The sequence below is a fragment of the Mauremys reevesii genome, linkage group 1 (assembly GCF_016161935.1).
Source record: "Mauremys reevesii isolate NIE-2019 linkage group 1, ASM1616193v1, whole genome shotgun sequence".
NCBI lineage: Eukaryota > Metazoa > Chordata > Testudines > Geoemydidae > Mauremys > Mauremys reevesii.
The window spans coordinates 214,540,288-214,559,061 of NC_052623.1; the positions used below are offsets into that span (position 1 = coordinate 214,540,288).

Here is an 18,774-nt window from a genome sequence, read left to right on the forward strand (position 1 = left end):
CCTAGCGCATTGGCGGGAGCCTCTCGATTGCTACCACAATCAAAACACTAAGTGCAGTCCCTGGAGGGCAGCGTGACCCCAGCAATGGAGCCCTCTTACCCACCATGTTCCCCAAACATGGTGATAGACAGACCGAGGGATGGAGCATCATTAACTCCCCTGAGACTCCAGCAGAAGCTGCAGCAACAGACCCTTCCCTGCAGCAGTGCCCAGGCAGTGCCCAATGTGGGCTGCCTACGGGAAGCTTCCTCTCAGCAGTGTCCTCCAACTCCCATGCCAGCTAAATAAAACCCCACACAGCTGTAGAAAAAGGGCATTATTGTCCCATTTAATGAGTCCTCATTTCCATCACAAACACATATACACTGTCATCACACCACAGATGCACAGCAAAGCAAAGTGCCTGGAGGGGGCAGGAGCCAATGGCCCTTTCCTTGTCCCCAAGGAGAGAAGAGGCTCTCGGTACCTTGTGTGCTGTGGTGCAGGGACCACGGGAGTGTTCAATGAGCACAGAGGGCAGAGAGAGTCCAGCACTCGGTCCAGTTGGCACCAATGTTTGCAGAGGGACACAGCTCCAGTTCTACTTCTGAGCAGCACAAGGGGTGCAGAGGGAGACATGTCAAGTATACCAGGACAGGGGACGGAGGCAGTGGTCCCCAGGAGACAGGTCCCAGGGGATGCTGCTATAATAAAGTTGGATCCTCCCTGTCTGAACCCCAGTAAGATCCAAGTGGGGGAGGGGAAGACAGAGGTGGGGAGAGGGAAGGGAACCCTGTGTGAGGGCCCTCAGCTCTAGCTAGCTGTTCTCATTTACAACATGTCCTTTCTGGGTAAATTCTCCACCCCTGCCCCAAATGAGGAGGGATTTGATAGAGTTCTGATGGTGGCTCCCTGTCAGTCTCTCCCAGCCACAGTTCAGACACCCCTGCTCTCTGCCTTGCCAGGAGTGGGCAGGGCCTCTCAAATTATCTGATAGAGGCATCCGCTGGGAGGTCGTGATTGGACTCCTCGGTATCCTCATTCAGGGCCGGTTCACTGTTAGAGGGTGGTGTGAAAGCAGGAGACTTTCTGAAAGAGAACAAAGGGCAGGGTCACATGGGCACCAGACTGGGGGCGGAGGGGCAGGAGAGAAGCAGAGCTATTATAACTAGGGCTGTCAATTAATCACAGTTAACTCACGCGATTAACTCAAAAAAATTAATCTCGATTCATTGCAGTTTTAATTGCACTGTTAAATAATAGAATAACATTTAAAATATATTAAATATTTTGGATTTTTTCTATATTTTCGTATATATTGTATTCTTGTTCTAATTGAAATCAAAGTGTATATTTTTTATTACCAATATTTGCACTGTAAAAATGATAAAATAGTATTTTTCAATTCACCTAATACAAATACCATAGTGCAATCTCTTTGTCATGAAAAATGCAACTTACAAATGTAGATTTTATTTTGTTGCATAACTGCATTCAAAAACAAAACAATATAAATCTTCAGAGCCTACAAGTCCACTCAGTCCTACTTCTTGTTCAGCCAATCGCTAAGACAAACAAGTTTGTTTACATTTATGGGAGATAATGCTGCCCTCTTCTTATTTACAATGTCACCAGAAAGTGAGAACAGGCATTTGGCATGGCACTTTTGTAGCTAGCATTGCAAGGTATTTACGTGCCAGATATGCTAAACATTCGTATGCCCCTTCATGCTTCGGCCATCATTCCAGAGACATGCTTCCATGCTGATGACGCTCGTTAAAAAAATAATATGTTAATTAAATTTGTGACTGAACTCCTTGAGGAAGAATTGTATGTCCCCTGCTCTGTTTTACCCGCATTCTGCCATATATTTCATGTTATAGCAGTCTTGGATGATGACCCAGCACATGTTCATTTTAAGAACACTTTCACTGCAGAATTCACAAAACGAGAAGTAGGTACCAATGTGAGATTTCTAAAGATAGCTACAGCATTCAACCCAAGGTTTAAGAATCTGAAGTGCCTTCCAAAATCTGAGAAGGATGAGGTGTGGAGCATGCTTTCAGCAGTCTTAAAAGAGCAACACTCTGATGCGGAAAGTACAGAACCCGAACGACCAAAAAGAAAAATCAACCTTCTGCTGGTGGCATCTGTCAGATAATGAAAATGAACATGAGTCGGTCTGCACTGCTTTGGATTGTTATCGAGCAGAACCCGTCATCAGCATGGATACATGTCCTCTGGAATGGTGGTTGAAGCATGAAGGGACATATGAATCTTTAGTGCATCTGCCACGTAAATATCTTGCGACGCCGGCTACAACAGTATCATGAGAACACGTGTTCTCACTTTCAGGTGACATTGTAAACAAGAAGCGGGCAGCATTATCTTGTTCAGCATTGGCCGAACGAGAAGTAGGATTGGGTGGACTTGTAGGCGCTAAAGTTTTACATTGTTTTATTTTTGAGTGCAGTCATGTAAAAAAAATTCTACATTTGTAAGTTTAACTTTCATGGTAAAGAGAGTGCACTACAGTACTTGTATTAGGTGAATTGAAAAATACTATTTCTTTTGTTGTTTTACAGTGCAAATACTTGTAATCAAAAATAAAGTAAGCACGGTACACCTTGTGTTGTGTGCTGTAGTTGAAATCAATATATTTGAAAATGTAGAAAACGTCCACAAATATTTAAATAAATGGTATTCTATTATTGTTTAACAGCGCGATTAATCATGATTAATTTTTTTAAATGCTTGACAGCCCTAATTCTAACTGATACCTAGGGGGTGCTGTAGAACCGGATGGATTCCTCAGGTACTGGAAGGGGTGTAGTTAACACTGGGAAGTAAACACATGACATTATATGGGTCCTGTAGAGTACCACTGAGAGGGAAAGGGGGTTATATGGAGCCTAAATAAACACTGGGGCCAATGATGGGGAGCTTTCCTCAGAGCAATATCCCGGCAGTATCCTGCTGAGGGGGATATGGAGGAGGGAAGTGACACTGTGAGCTCATTCCAGCAGGGCCCAGCCCAGAGCTGCACTGACTTCATACTCCCACAGGCCGGCAGAATGTCCCAGCAGATCAGTGATGCTCTTTTCCAGGCTCTTTTTAGACAATGACATCATCTGTCAAAGCTGACAGCTGAGCATGATTCATCTTCTATAGGCACCTGGCACCAAATTCAACTCCTGTGAGGAGTCTGCAAGCTCATCATTCCGAGTCCAATCCAGTTGTGACAGCCAGCCCGGCCCCTCACCCATCAATGCACTAGCTCCCATTCCCCTGCGAGAACTGGGAACAGAACCCAGGAGCCTCAATTCCCAGTCCCCCTAGTAGTGCCCACTCTTCTCCCAGTGCTGGGAGTAGAACCTTGTCTGAGTGGGAGAAGGTACAAACCTAAGTGCCTTCCTCTCCAAGTACAAGGTGCATTTCTTTGACTTTGCCTTCTCGAACAGAAGATACAGAGTAACATGTACATTCAAAACAAGCAATGCCCCCCAAACCAAAGCACTGCACTGGGCACACTTCACTCCCAGGGGAGAGGATGAGTGAACAACCACCACGTGACAAACACGTCGTCATGATGCTTAATCTGGAAGGCATTCAGATAATACAGCGAGGAGTGCAGTACACAAACCTATAAAGCACAGAACTGAATTGAACCCAAGAGTCCTAACTCCGTCCCCTGACTCTGAGCCACTAGATCCAATGCCCCCGCCCCCAGAGCTGGGACTGGAACCCAGGAATCCTGGCCCTCCCTATCCTGGAGCTCACCTGTCTCCAGATTGGGTGATGAGCCGGCGGCAGGTCTCCATCTGCACATCCAGCCCACGCTTCATGCTGCACATTTCCATGTATTCATGCAGATGCCGATTCATGTCATTCTTTGCTGTTGCAAGCTCCAGCTGCACAAGGGGGAGCAATGAGGAGCTGAACCTGCCGGCGTGGCACTCTCTGTGCCACATGGGGACACTGCATACTGTCCCAGCCAGCCCGCCAGATGACACTGCCTACCTTCTCCTCCCACCAGGGGACACTACCTAGCTACACCAGCCAGTCAGAGGGAGACATCCACAATTACCGATTTTCTTGTCCCTCCTGGGGTCTATTCCTACATCTCCCACCTCCTTGTCCACCCTCATCTTCCCCACTACGTCCTTCTCCCACCTCTATTTGGTCGATGGTTTCCTGATATTCCTTCTCGCGGCTCTTGAAGAGCGACTCTGTGTCCTTAATCACCTTCTCCAGACAGTCATCCTGCTGCTGGGGGAGAAGAGGATGCCATGATGTTTGGAGACAGGGCAGTTGCCAGACATCAGAAAGCACAGAGTGAGAGATCAGAGAAAGACCCGGAGGCACCAGAGAGAGTGAGGAAAGGGTAGGGAACAGAGACAGACAGTGACACAGGATTGGGGGGGGGGGTGTTCCCAGTTCACACAAATCCCATTTAACAGGCCACAACTACAGCCTGACCCCATGTTTGCATTCACCCCATATTTGCTGGTACAGCTACACCTATACCCACTTGATCAGCCAGGGCTCTCCCACCTAGCAGCAGGGATGGGACAGACAGTGTGAAGTTTTGTCCCACAAAAGCACAGCGTTGCCCTGAGACATTGGGGATTGTGGCAGAGAGACAGCCCCCCATCCCCAACAGCCCCCGCCCCGAGACCCCACAACTGTTAACCCACCACGGTCAAGGGGAGCAGCTGGAGTGCTGGCTATGCAGGGGCCTTGGCCAACTGGACTTTCAGGCCTCATCTTAGGTGGTGCAAAATGAGTTTCCTTCTCACTCAAGGGCTGATAGTTTCATAGGTGAGTTTAAGGGACAGAATGAGGGGTCACTGGAGCCTGGAGCAGCTAGAGATGGCACCTTACCAGCTGGGTAGGACTTTTCTATGCTTGCTGGCTTTGGCAAGGACCTCAGACAAGAGGCCTTAGGCCAGTCTGAAAAGGAGATCTGGGCACATTTTACAGGGGCAAGGCGGTGTAGCTAACTGGTGGGGGGAAGGCCATGTAGGGCCTAGACAGGGGTGTTTGAATATTCTGCATTTGAATGAGAGCTTCGGGGTAACAAACACTCAAGACTGCACGGCGGTGGGGATTTTAACATTGAGAGGGAAGAAAACGAAGTAAGAAAGGATACAGCCGTGGGTAGGAGAATGGACATAAGGAGGAAGGGTAGTGTAGAAACCAGTCTAATCGGTGATACTGGTGGTAGAATGTCTGTGCCTAATTGGGTAAAGAATGTCAGTGAAGCCAAACGGCAAAAATTAAGATGTTTGTGCACTAATGCGAGGAGCCTAGGTAACAAAATGGAGGAACTAGAGTTATTGGTTCAGGAAGTGAAACCAGATACTATAGAGATAACAGAAACATGGTGGAATAGTAGTCATGACTGGAGTACAGGTATTGAAGGCTATGTGCTGTTTAGGAAAGACAGAAATAAAGGCAAAGGTGGTGGAGTAGCATTGTATATCAATGATGAGGTTAACTGTAAAGAAATAAGAAGGGATGGAATGGATAAGACAGAGTCTGTCTGGGCAAAAATCACATTGGGGTAGAAAGCTACTAGAGCCTACCCTGAGAGAGTGCTTGGGGTGTGCTATAGACCGCCGGGATCTGATTTGGATATGGATAGAGACCTTTTTAATGGTTTTTTATGAAGTAAATACTAATGGAAATTGTGTGATCATGGGAGTGGGAGACTTTAACTTCCCAGATTTAGACTGGAGGACAAGTGCTAGTAATAATAATAGGGCTCAGATTTTCCTAGACGCGATAGCTGATGGATTCCTTAGTGTCTGGGGACTGGTCCTGCTTTGAGCAGGGGGTTGGACTAGATGACCTCCTGAGGTCCCTTCCAACCCTGAGATTCTATGATTCTAAGTAGTTGCTGAACCAACAAGAGGGGATGCCATTTTAGATTTGGTTTTGGTGAGTAGTGAGGACCTCATAGAAGAAATGATTGTAGGGGACAACCTTGGTTTGAGTGATCATGAGCTAATTCAGTTTAAACTAAAAGGAAGAATAAACAAAAATAGATCGGTGACTAGGGTTTTTGATTTCAAAAGGGCTAACTTTAAAAAATTAAGGAAATTAGTTAGGGAAGTGGATTGGACTGAAGAACTTGTGGATCTAAAGGTGGAGGAGGCCTGGAATTACTTCAAGTCAAAGTTGCAGAAACTATCAGAAGCCTGCATCCCAAGAAACGGGGGGAAATTCATAGGCAGGAGTTGTAGACCAAGGATCTCAGAGAGGTGATTAAGAAAAAAGCAGAAAGCCTACAAAGAATGGAAGATGGGAGTGATCAGCTACCTTATTGAGGTCAGAACATGTAGGGATAAAGTGAGAAAGGCCAAAAGCCATGTCAAGTTGGACCTTGCAAAGGGAATTAAAACCAATAGTAAAAGGTTTTATAACCATATAAATAAGAAGAAAACAAAGAAATAAGAAATGGGACCGCTAAACACTGAGGATGGAGTGAAGGTTAAGGATAATCTAGGCATGGCCCAATATCTAAACAAATATTAGCCTCATTAAAGACTGAGGCAAAGTAAGGAGCTTAGGGATAATGGTAGGATGACGAATGGGAATGAGGATATGAAGGTAGATATTACCACATCCGAGGTAGAAGCCAAACTCAAACAGCTTAATGGGATGAAATCAGGGGGCCTAGATAATCTTCATCCAAGAATATTAAAGGAACTGGCATATGAAATTGCAAGCCCATTAGCAACAATTTTTAATGAATCTATAAACTCAGGGGTTGTACCGTATGCCTGGAGAATTGCTAACATAGTTCCTATCTTTAAGAAAGGAAAAAAAGGTGATCCGGGCAACTATAGGCCTGTTAGTTTGACTCTGTAGTATGCAAGGTCTTGGAAAAAATTTTGAAGGAGAAAGTAGTTAAGGACATTGAGATCAATGGTAATTGGGACGAAATACAACATGGTTTTACAAAAGGTAGATCGTGCCAAACCAACCCGATCTCCTTCTTTGAGAAGGTAACAGATTTTTTTAGACAAAGGAAACGCAGTGGATCTAATTTACCTCGATTTCAGTAAGGCATTTGATACGGTTCCACATGGGGAATTATTAGCTAAATTGGAAAAGATGGGGATCAATATGAAAATTGAAAGGTGGATAAGGAACTGGTTAAAGGGAAGACTACAACAGGTTGTACTGAAAGGTGAACTGTCAGGCTGGAGGGAGGTTACTAGTGGAGTTCCTCAGGGAACAGTTTTGGGACCAATCTTATTTAATCTTTTTATTACTGACCTTGGCACAAAAAGTGGGAATGTGCTAATAAAGTTTGCAGATGACACAAAGCTGGGAGGTATTGCTAACACAGAGAAGGACCGGGGTATCATACAGGAAGATCTGGATGACCTTGTAAACTGGAGTAATAGTAACAGGATGAAATTTAATAGTGAAAAGTGCAAGGTCATGCATTTAGAGATTAATAACAAGAATTATTGTTATAAGATGGGGACACATCAGTTGGAAGTAACAGACGAGGAGAAGGACCTTGGAGTATTGGTTGATCACAGGATGACTATGAGCCGCCAATGTGATATGGCTGTGAAAAAAGCTAATGCAGTTTTAGGATGCATCAGGCGAGGTATTTCCAGTAGAGATAAGGAGGTGTTAGTACCATTATACAAGGCACTGGTGAGACCTCATCTGGAATACTGTGTGGAGTTCTGGTCTCCCATGTTTAAGAAGGATGAATTCAAACTGGAACAGGTACAGAGAAGGGCTACTAGGATGATCCAAGGAATGAAAAACTTGTCTTATGAAAGGAGACTGGGTGCTGGCTGGTGAGTCTTGCCCACATGCTCAGGGTTTAACTGATCGCCATATTTGGGGTCAGGAAGGAATTTTCTTCCAGGACAGATTGGCAGAGGCCCTGGAAGTTTTTCGCCTTCCTCTGCAGCATGGGGCACAGGTCACTTGCTGGAGGATTCTCTGCAGCTTGAGGTCTTCAAACCACAATTTGAGGACTTCAATAATTCAGACATAGGTTAGGGGTTTGTTACAGGAGTGGGTGGGTGAGATTCTGTGGCCTGCGTTGTGCAGGAGGTCAGACTAGATGATCATAATGGTCCCTTCTGACCTTAAAGTCTACGATTCTATGAATCTTTTAGAAATGCCTGAGTATTTGTGTAGGAATTAGCATAAAGAGGAATGAGGGATCCACACTGTATCAGAGAGAGAGAGAGAGAGAGACACAGACAGAGGGCAGCTGGAGATGGGGTATGACTGGAGCATAAAGCTGGTGTTACCTCCCCAGGCACCTCTGCAGCTGCAATAGCGTATCCGGAGAAATCCTCCCAGAGCAGCAGCGTTTCCTCTGTCTCCTCCCATGTGAGACTGTCACAGTCATCCTCAAAATCATACTCCCTCCTGGGGACAAGGAAACCACATGTCAGCAAAGAGAGGGGAACTCTCCCAGTGGGAAGAGCTACAAAGTGTGAGGCTTCAATACTAACTGTGGGGGAATTCCCAATCCTGGCTTTTCCCCACAGGAAGGTGCTGTAATGCAGTGGTTTTCAAACTGTGGGTCGCGACCCAGTACTGGGTCGCAGAATAGAAGGCACTGGGTTGCAGAAGCTCTGGTCAGCATTGCTGACCGGGCCATTAAAAGTCCTATCTGCAGTGCTGCCCAGCTAAGGTAGGCTAGTTCCTACCTATTCTGACACCGCGCTGAGCCCTGGAAGCAGCCATCAGCAGGTCTGGCTCCTAGGCAGGGGGACCACAGGGCTCCGCGTGCTGCACCGGCTCCGCACTCCCATTGGCAGTGCCTGCGGGCGAGAGCTGCGTGGAGCTGCTTGTGCACCTCCGCCTAGGAGCTGGACCTGCTGCTGGCCACTTCTGGGGCATAGCGTGGTCCGCAGTGCCAGGACAGGCGGGAAGCCTACCTCTGCACCCCAGCTGCACCACTGATCAGGAACCACTGGAGGTAAACACGTGCCCCAACCCCCTGCTCAAGCCCTGAGCCCTCCCCTCAAACCCAGAGCCCCCTCCTGCACCCCAAACCCCTCATCACCAGCCCCATCCCAGAGCCTGCACCCTCAGCCCCCCTCCCGCACCCCAACCCTCTGCCCCAGCCCAGAGCCCTCTCCCACACCCTTAACCCCCTCATTCCCAGCCCCACCCCACAGCCCTCATCCCCGCATGCCAACCCTCTGCCCCAGCCCTGAGCTCCTCCCACACCCCAAACTGCTAATCCCAGTTCCGCTGGGTCACAGGCATCAACAATTTTCTTCAACCGGGTCACCAGAAATAAAGTTTGAAAACCACTGCTGTAATGAACATGGAAGAGCCATTGGCTGTGGGGGAACTTTCAGCTACACCAGTCCCAGCCTCTCCCAGCACGGGGAAGAGCAGTAGGGAACAGGGCAGGAGAGCTGGCTATGACACAACTCACAATGGCTCCAGTCCCAGCCTGTCTCAGCAGCAGGTGTGGGGCAGAAGTAAGGGCTGGGCTACACTCACAGCTGGTTCAGCATCCTCTGCATCTCCTCATTGATGCTCATGGCTGTGGTCTCTTCATCTTCCTCCTCTTCAGGCTTTTTGGAGGCATCGTTCTCAGACAGCGAAGTGTCCTCGTCACTGATCAGCTTCCGCTCCCGCTTCCGCCCCGCCGTGGCTGGGACCTTAATGGGAGACAAGTGCAGAGACTACAGAAACAAGGCCGGGTCCAAGGTCGGGTTGTTGAGAGGAGATGGAGGGAAAAGGAATGGCACAGGGGTAGGAAGATAGGGAAAGTAAGAAAGAAAGAAAGAAGGAAGAGAGAGTGAGAGAGGGGGGCTTATTATGATCAGGTTAAAGATGGTGCAATGGCTAAAATGTGATTTTAGAATATTTTAAAATTAAAAACTATGCAACTAAAGATGGAATCTGTGAACCTGATGAGAAGAATGTGGTTTAATTGAAGAACTCAACCCTCCCCGCCCCCAGATCCAGAGACAGAGGGAAAGAGAAAGGCAGAGAGAGGAAGGAGAGAGAGTCTAAGTGAAATATGTCAATATTTACAGTCAAACCTCAGTTTACAGAAAATGTCTAAATTGTACATATTCTTAACTGAATGAAACTAACCAGCTGCTTCTGTAGGGGGGAGGGAGACAGGGACAGAGCGAGAGAGTGAGAGAGAGAGAGACAGGGAAAGGGACAGAGAGAAAGGCAGAGACAGAGAGGGGAGGGTGGAGAGAGAAGGGGTTAGAGACAGACACTTTGCACCAGGTCTCCCTCTTCTGCAGCTGCTCTCAGGAATCCCAGCGCCCAGTATCTCTGAATAACGAGTTGAGTGGATACTCCTAATGCCTCGAGTAACGTCAGGAGCTCTCAGCCTTCTCCCCTTGCCTCTCTGCCTGCTGCTCCCCACCCCAACGCACGTAACCCAATATGGACAGCAGGTGAACTTGTGGAACAAGGCTTATGGTGACTGAGCCCCTCCTCTGCAAGAGGCATGCAAGTGCTTTGGTCTCTCCCCTTGGCTGGAAGCTCATTCCCCCAGTGGTAGCTGTTTCACAGCAGCAGGTGCATCTCACCTGAAACATTTTGATCATGTCCTCACAGTTACGCTGCTGTGCCACATCACACAGCTTGGCTGTGATGTCAATGCGCCGGCAGATATCCATGTCCACTTTCATGGCCTTCTCTTGGATCTTGGTATCCAGCTCTGTGAGGTTCTGACCCAGTGAGCACCAGCCCAGCACATGGTGGCAAGGGGACAGAGGAAAAGGATAGTTAGACAAGGCACACGGAACCCTCTGTCACAGAGTCCTGACAGAGAATTCTCCTGGGCATGGTGAGGGAGATCATCATGCTGGAGACATTATAATCAGGGCCAGGCACTGTCAGGGCATTGCTGAGGGAGCTCACGCTGGAGGCTTTCCCCATGCACTCAGGTTGGGCGCTGCTGTGTCACTCTGTAGACATTCCTTGTTCGGCATTACTATGAGGAAATGCAGAGCAGGTCTGCTGAGCCATGGGATGGGTTCACAATGTCTTGGCCAGTGGCTGAGGGTGTATGCTAGGTGGACAGGGGCACTCACATTGCTCATCAGTCCCTTGAAGACAACCAACTCTGCCTTGAGCTGCTTCACCTTCAGGGCCAGCTCCTCCTGGCACGCTTCAGCCTCCTGGGCCTCCTGCTCAGGGGAGAAAGGGAAACACTGGAATCAGTGCCAAGGAAATGAGGCTGGAGTGCAGGGGGAGTGGGGATGGGCCCCTCACCTCATGCAGCTCAGTCACTTGGTCCTGCAGCTGGACACGCACAGTATACTCCTCTTCCCACCTAGCGAGACAAATGTGCCAATTACACCCTGCCTGCCCCACAGCACCCTCCGTTGGGGAGGGCAGAGCTGGAAGCTGCAGCTTGCCTTCCTCACTGCTGAACTGCGCACTACAGGATCCACTCTAGTCATACAAGGAGTGTTGGGAGTGGGGGAGAGAATTTGATGCCCTTCCTTTCCAAACAGCTACAGCTGTTGGATGCATGTCACGCCTTCCAACCACGAGCTGGTCCTGGCCACAGACTCTACTGATCTCACTCAGAATTCACCAACTGTCTTTCACGTCACAGTGCGAGGCCCTCAGGACACCAACCACAAGCTGTATTTAGCAGCTGAAACGCATTCCCCCAGGACCACATTAGATCCATTGGCAGATCTAGCCCATTGTCCTCTCTGCCCGTCCCCACCATGACAGTTCAGGCGAGTGGCCTCCAGCCTGGGCTATGCTGGGGTTTGCTGTACAGGCAGTAACAGGCGTTGGGCTGTATCGGGCACTGAGGGGCTGCAACAGTCTATGCTGTGCTTGTGTTATATTTATATATAGATATGCTGTGTTATTAAATGGGGCTGTACTGGGACAGTGGATAGCAGAGCTCTGCAAAGGGCTCCACTATACAGGGCTGTACTACGTTGTGATGGTCTATGCTGTGTGGTATAACCGGCTATGCTATAATCCCCTGTATTGCACTGCAATGGGCTGAGCAGCATTGCACTGTGATGGGCTGTGCTGAACTGGCCTATTTTATGCTAGGTTGTATTGGTTATTCAGGGATTATGTTACACCGGGTTGTACTGCACTGCAGCTGGGCTGCAAAGGGCTCTTCTGCCCTGGTTATGTTGGGTTTCAACTGGTTGTACTATACTTAGGCTGTATTGTGTTGCAAAAGACGGCTATATTAAGCTGTATTGCCCTGCAGCATGCTGGGTATGCTGCAATTATTGCAAGATGACTGACAGTTTTATGCTGGTTGTGTTGTGCTGCAATGGGTTACAATACTCTAAGCTATATTTCATCACCAGGTGTTGTGCCATTCTGTGCTATATTAGGTTGTGTGGTACAGTTTTGTGTTGTGTTGTATTGCAATGTGTTGATCCATGTTTTGTTATGTTGTGCTGGGTTGTATTTCACTTTGCTAATTAACTGTATCCTCTCCCATGTGTAGTTCATATTGGTTGGTGGTGCACTGTATTGGCCCCTGCTCTATTGTGTTGAACAGCGCAGCATGAGGTTGTTGCTATTCCATTTCCTTTGGGTGAGTGGAATTTTCTCATTGGGCTGGGCACTCATGAGTTGCCAACTCTTGCAATTTTATCATGATTCTTGCAATATTTGGTGTTTTTCTTAAAGCCCCAGCCCCTGGAGTTCTAAAACAACATGAGAATCTCAGATTTCATTTTTAACATAGCACATTTCTAGTGCTTGTGGCTGGGCAGAAAAGTTTGAAAATGTGAATCCTAAAAGCTCAGAAACCAGACGGCAAATAGAAAGAATCCCACATTTATTATCTCATTCTTTTTAAGCCAGTCTCCTGATTTCTGGTGCCTGACATGACTTTGGAACACCTGGGGTTGGCAATATTGCTCACTGTGTTAGAAAATGTCCCACCCTAAAGCTGCATGCTGGCCTTTTTTAGATACCCCAGACCACTGCCCTGAACAAGCAGGCAGCCCATCCTCCATCCGCAGGATAAGAGTCCATGGGGGTTCCTCTTACCTTGATAGGGGAGAAGAGGAAAAAGTGGAGAAGAAAGAGACACACAACAGTGGGAAGGACAGAGATAGAGACAGGATGCATCTTACATGGGAACTGATCAAATAAAGTTTCCCTGACACAAAATACTTCAGTATCTCTTCCTCTCCCTCCTTCTCCCTCCAGATCTGGCTTGCAGTGCTTTCTGCCTCTCTTTCCATCACTCAACCTGTCTCTGTAGCCCTGTCTACACTAGGAAAGTGACCCATTACTGAAACAGCTTTAAAGTAGTGATTCCCCATAACCATTATGGTGTAGAACAGACAGGGATTTCAACACTGGGTCAGAAAATGACAGTGATACTTAGTGGAAGCAACACTTCTGTGTATCCTCTCCATCCTTCACCCCCTGCTTACTCTTTCCCTGGCGCTCTCTCTCTCACTCTGTTACTCTCCTCCTCTCAGCTACTCTATCATCCCCATCTGCAATGCACCATTCCTAATAATAACCTCCCTGAACACTTCCACCACACAGCCCAGACCAGCCAAGAGGCTCCAGCCAGCATCCTGGATGTCCTGTGGACTGTGAGCAAAGCTTCCTCCTGTTACCCCTTCTCACCACCCCAAGTCTCCATGGGGAGCCACAGATCCTTCCTTTGTATGCAATGTAACACACACATCACTCCAGCATCGCAATATTCCAGTAACCTGCCCGAGGACCAGATAATGTGAGGGGAGGAAGACAGAAAACCTGAGAGATCCTCTGCCCCATATAGACCAGGCCACCCACCAGGCAACACTAGGCCAGCATTTCCAACCCATCTCCTCCCACGCCAAGGACAACACCCAGCCCCTCCCCATCCAAGCCTCACGACACCATGAGGAAAACAACATGAAAAAAAATCTAATCTGTCTTTAAAAATCAATATCTGCCAATCTGGGACCATGAACACTAAAATACCTTAATTATCATCACGTGGTCATTGTGGTGCCACTAGCGGACAGAGTTAAGGTTATTTGGGTGCTTTAAACTGTATATTTCCAACCTTAACATGTTCGGGTGACACTTTTAAGTTTAACCTTAACTGTGGATTTCCTGGGTTTGTAATACAAGGTTTGGGGATAATCACACCATATTTGCCATGTAGTTTATCCTGAATTACTGATAGGAAGTCTCCATCTTAACCACAACTTATCATTTGTGTCTGGGAATACATATATATACACATGGAAGAAAGGGAGAACGCAGACATGACTGTGCTCCCAGCTGCATGATCCCTGGCAGTCTGCACACATGTTTTCTCCCCCTAAGATCATTGACTCATCATTTAATCTTATCCACCCCAAATGTGGTTCCCACCCAGTCTCTTGTCGCTGCTTCTCCTCCCTTCATATTCCCGATTCCCTGCAAGCTGTGTTCTGCTCCAAAGTCCTATACATTTTAAGAGAAACTTTCCTCATCACACTGTTGGGGGCTCAGCAGTCTTTGGGGCTCCTTTGGCCAAGGTGCAGATACTCAGCACTGCCCTATGCCCTTCCAGAATGCAAGAATTTCATTCCCAAAAAAACTATTCAAAAACCAGGAAATACTAAGTTAATGCAACTCTTCCTACAAAACACAATCGTAGCTGTGTCCCTATTAGGATGACAATGGGAACAAGGAATTTCCTGGGTCTGAAGCACTGAAGTTTAGAAAATTCAACTCTTATTGCAGGAGGACATGAGAAGCCCAGGGCCTGGGTGAGCTCCTGCAACCTTAATTCCATAGCATTACATTTTTGCATATGAACTTCCCCTATTTTTGAGAAAGTGAGGGACCATGACTGAAGGGAAACTTTGCAGCAGGGAATGGGGATGGTTTCTTGGGCACGCCTTATTACCCCTCAGGCATTAGCTTCCACAGACCTCCTCCTAGCCTCCAGCAGTGTTAGAAACCCAGTGGGAGGAAGGAAGCAGGTAGTGGAGATACCTTGAGAAAGTCAGCTATCAGCTAAAGACTGCCGGGGGGGGAAATCGCCAGAATCCAGGCCTCAGACTGGGGCCCATGTAGCGGAAAGGGTCTCTGCACTCCCCTTGCCCCCAGGAATGGGAGATGGGGAATCCCAGAAGCTCTTCCACTGACGTGGGAGAAGTGTGTGGGAAAGGGGAGCCCCATAACCTCCTCCTCCCAGTCGGGACCATTGGAGGATCACAGCTGCAGCTGTGCATCTCAGAAGGTTCTCGATGTGGGGAAGGGGTTGTGGGGCTTCTCTTTATCCCAATGTAAAAACAGGTTACACCAAGCACATCACTGGCTCCCAGGCCTGCAGCATCTCTAACCACCCACCTGTCTCCTCCCAATGTACCCGCAGAATCACCTACACAATGCCCCTCTGAGTGCTGGGGTGAATACGGAACCCCTCCAAAGCCTTCAAAGTTCTTCAGCATCAAACCAGCTAAAACGAACTCTTGAACTGTGAACAAGCCAAAACAGGCTGGTCATGCTCCTGAGGAGCCCAAATAGTTTACAGTTTTGGAAACCGCCAGAGATTAAAGCCCAGATCCTCAAAGGTATTTATACACCTAACTCCCATTGAAATCGCTGGCCCCTAAATACCTTTGAGGATCTGGGCCTACGTGACTTGGCTAAGGAAACTCAGGAAGTCTGTAGCAAAGTTCAGAACTGGGTCTCCTGAGTCACCATTAGTGCCTCAGGGTGGGCTAGTTCTCCAAAATACCTCAGAAGGATGGCCAGCTCCAGATGTACAATTTAAGTGACTGCTAACCACCACAGAGCCAGGCTGTGGAGGGGCTTCAAGAACATAAACCAGTTCTCCTGGGTCCTACTCTCCATTGTCTCAATCACAAGGGGAGAGGGATAGCTCAGTGGTTTGAGCATTGGCCTACTAAACCCAGGGTTGTGAGTTCAATCCTTGAGGAGGCCACTTAGGGATCTGGGGCAAAAATTGGTCCTGCTAGTGAAGGCAGGGGGCTGGACTCAATGACCTTTCAAGGTCCCTTCCAGTTCTAGGAGATTGGTATATCTCCAATTATTACCTATTACAAGACCTTCTTGTTTCTTCCTACAATCTGTCCTTCATTACCACACCTATTACACTGACATTCCAGCTTGTATGACTGCAGCCCCGGGCAATTCAGTTTTAGCATACTAATTTCAAAAGGCAAAGGGCTGAATGGATGATACCTGAGTTTGCTGTATTAGAGACCTGGGTTCTATTCCTAGCGCCGATAGCAGTGACATTGGGCAGCATCACTGTTACATGATCTGCAAAAAAGGGGCAATGGTAGGTGCCTGCCCCTAGGAAAGGGCTCTAAGCCTGCACTTCATAATAAATAATATGTATGACGCACACAGAAAATTAACACTAGCAGCCGAGAGAAGAGAAGACTTGAACTCTTGAGCATCTGTTTCCTAGTCAAGTGCACCTTCCTCTGAGTATCAGGTATTTCATAAAACAGTCTGGTCCCCCCTACCCCTTCCTGTTCCATACATAGCTCACAGCACTTCAGCTTCCTGTTCCACAGAGACAAAAAGAAAGCCTGATTATTTTTGAATTATTTGGATCTTGGCACCTGACAGTTAGGGGTTAACAGCGCTATACATTTTATTTGAATACTGATCTTAGTTTTGCCCCTTTCTTTGCTTAAAAAATCCCCCCAAAGCATCACAAGAACATTTTGTTTGTTTGTTTTTTAATTCACGTCTTTTGGCTGTGGGGGAGGTGGGCAAAGAAATGAATGTCTCCAGAATCCCTAAGCCAAGTTACCCCAAATTTGCACCCAACTCTACCCTAGGCCCTGAACTGGGATCTTTTTGTTTTCAGGCTGATCTTATTAAACATGTGAATGTTAGAGCAGTTTAAAACTTGACATTAAACAGAAGTGTGGTTGCCACCTTAACTAGAGTAAAACAAGGACTTCCCAGTGATATCAAAAGACTATCCAAGAACTTTGGGCACAAGCCAACCACTAGCTCTTGGGGTCAGGAGGAAACTTTCCCTGGGACAGGTTATCCCATCACTGCCCCCTGCAGGGTTTCCTCCACCTGCCTCTGAAGCAGCTGGTGCTAGGATACTGGACTAGATATGCTACAGGACTATGTTCTTATATGAGGTTTGGAGAGGAAGGACAACAGGGAGAAAGGGGGTTAGGTGGCCAATAGACAGTCCTATCAGGGATTTCTCCAGAGCATTTCAACTACACAGCAAGGTCCCTTGGTCTTTGACACTGAATTACCACAGTCTTGGAGACTCTCTCTCTGCCCTTACCTCCAAACTTCATCTCCTCCCTGACTCCGACTCAGCCCCGCTCCCTATTTCCCTTGTAAGCCCAGTCTCCTTACTTGCTGTATCATCTCACTCTGGTGTTGCTAACTCTTTAAGAAAAAAATTAAGTCCCAGCTCCTGGAGTCATGTTAATTCAGGAGAATCTCAACTTTCATTAAAAAAAGTTTCAGGCCCTCATGGTTGGGGTGAAAAGCTGGAGAATGTGACCTGAATGCAGCATGAATGCTCAAAAACCAGAAGACAAATGAAAAGAGCCCAGCACATTTCATTTTTAAAGTTTTGTAATTTGTATCCTGATCTCATGATTTTTTGGGACCTGACTCATGATTTTGAGTGCTTGGCATTTGCAATCTGCATTCATCCATGTCCCATTGCCCCACCCCACTGCCTCTACTCTAATAGCCACCTACTCACCACCCTGCTCCCTACCTTACACTCCCCTGCAGCCCCTCCACTTTCTCACCTTTAGCTGTATTCACCCCACAGCTCCCTACCACTCCATTCTCTGCCCCCCTCTCTTGCCTGCACTGACACGTCTCCCAGTTGCCCTGGGGCTGTCACTCACTCCCTGCCCCCATTCTCCCTTCAGTCTCCTGCCTGCACTAGACTCACCCTGCTCCCTTTCTCACCTGCGTTTGTACTCGTCGCGCTCCCTCTTCACCTTGGCCAACACATTGTAGAGGGCCCGGATCTCAGGGGTGATGGTGTCGATCTGCACGCCAACCCCGTCAGGGTGAACCCACGAGACCCCCGGCCCCTGAACCAGGGTGGTCTCAGGTCCTGGGCCCAGCCGACGGGCCTGCGAGAAGGACCAGATGGTGCCGGGCATGAAGCGAGAGGAGGATGAAAAGGGGCTGCCAGACAAGGGAGGAGGCTGGGAAGAAGGCGTGAATGGTCCCCCGAGGGGGCAGCTGGGAGAGCTCAAAACCCTAGAGGGGGCACAGAGCCCAGCTGGCCGGGGGCTGCCCAGGGCAAGCCCCAGGGGGCGAATGGGGCTGACGAAGCTGGTCTGCACGGCCTGATCCCGGCGCTGGACAGCCCGCTGACGGCTGCCCCCCTCCTCCAGCGCCTGCTGCAGCTGTTTTTCCAGCTGCCGGTTCCTGCGCTCCAGCTCGTGCACCTTGGCCAGGAAGCAGCGGAACCGCAGGTTCAGGGTCTTCAGCACGTTGATGTTGGAGCCCAGGTCGTTGCGCAGGGCCATGGCCGCGGGGGGGGCCGGGAACGGGGGCGCTGCCGACGCGGGGCCCAGCTCGCCGCCGAAAAAGTCCCCCAGGGGCGCCGGTGGAAGCGGCTCCGGCTCAGCCAGGCCCTGCTGCTCTTGCTGCAGGAGGAAGAGGTTGGGGCCGAATAACGGGTTCATGGCTGCGGCCGGCCCGAGCTGGGAGCGGAGCGAGGGAGGAGAGAGGGGGGCGCGGGGCCAATCAGGGCCCGGCCGGGCTGCGGCAGGGCCGCTGTCAGGCAGAGGCAGAGGCAGAGGCGGGCCGGGGGAGGGGGCTGCGGGGAGCAGTCCC

At 48.7% G+C, this 18,774-nt stretch overlaps 1 protein-coding gene across 7 annotated transcripts; it reads right to left on the reverse strand.

Moving 5' to 3' along the window:
• Positions 1 to 301: 301 nt before the first annotated feature.
• IFFO1 (intermediate filament family orphan 1) lies at positions 302 to 18,774 on the reverse strand. Of its 7 annotated transcripts, none has more exons than XM_039518782.1 (10): positions 17,893 to 18,774; positions 11,230 to 11,290; positions 11,049 to 11,144; positions 10,542 to 10,682; positions 10,090 to 10,098; positions 9,487 to 9,671; positions 8,274 to 8,394; positions 4,153 to 4,245; positions 3,760 to 3,890; positions 302 to 1,068 (listed from the first exon to the last, which is right to left on the reverse strand). In XM_039518782.1, the coding sequence occupies exons 1-10, from the start codon at positions 18,621 to 18,623 to the stop codon at positions 966 to 968; spliced, it is 1,671 nt and encodes a 556-aa protein (XP_039374716.1). In that variant the 5' UTR covers positions 18,624 to 18,774; the 3' UTR covers positions 302 to 965. The 7 variants fall into 7 exon arrangements, with proteins under 7 accessions (XP_039374716.1, XP_039374710.1, XP_039374736.1 ...); XM_039518776.1 differs by having other exon boundaries at positions 4,153 to 4,248; positions 17,893 to 18,772; XM_039518802.1 differs by having other exon boundaries at positions 9,487 to 9,647; positions 17,893 to 18,623.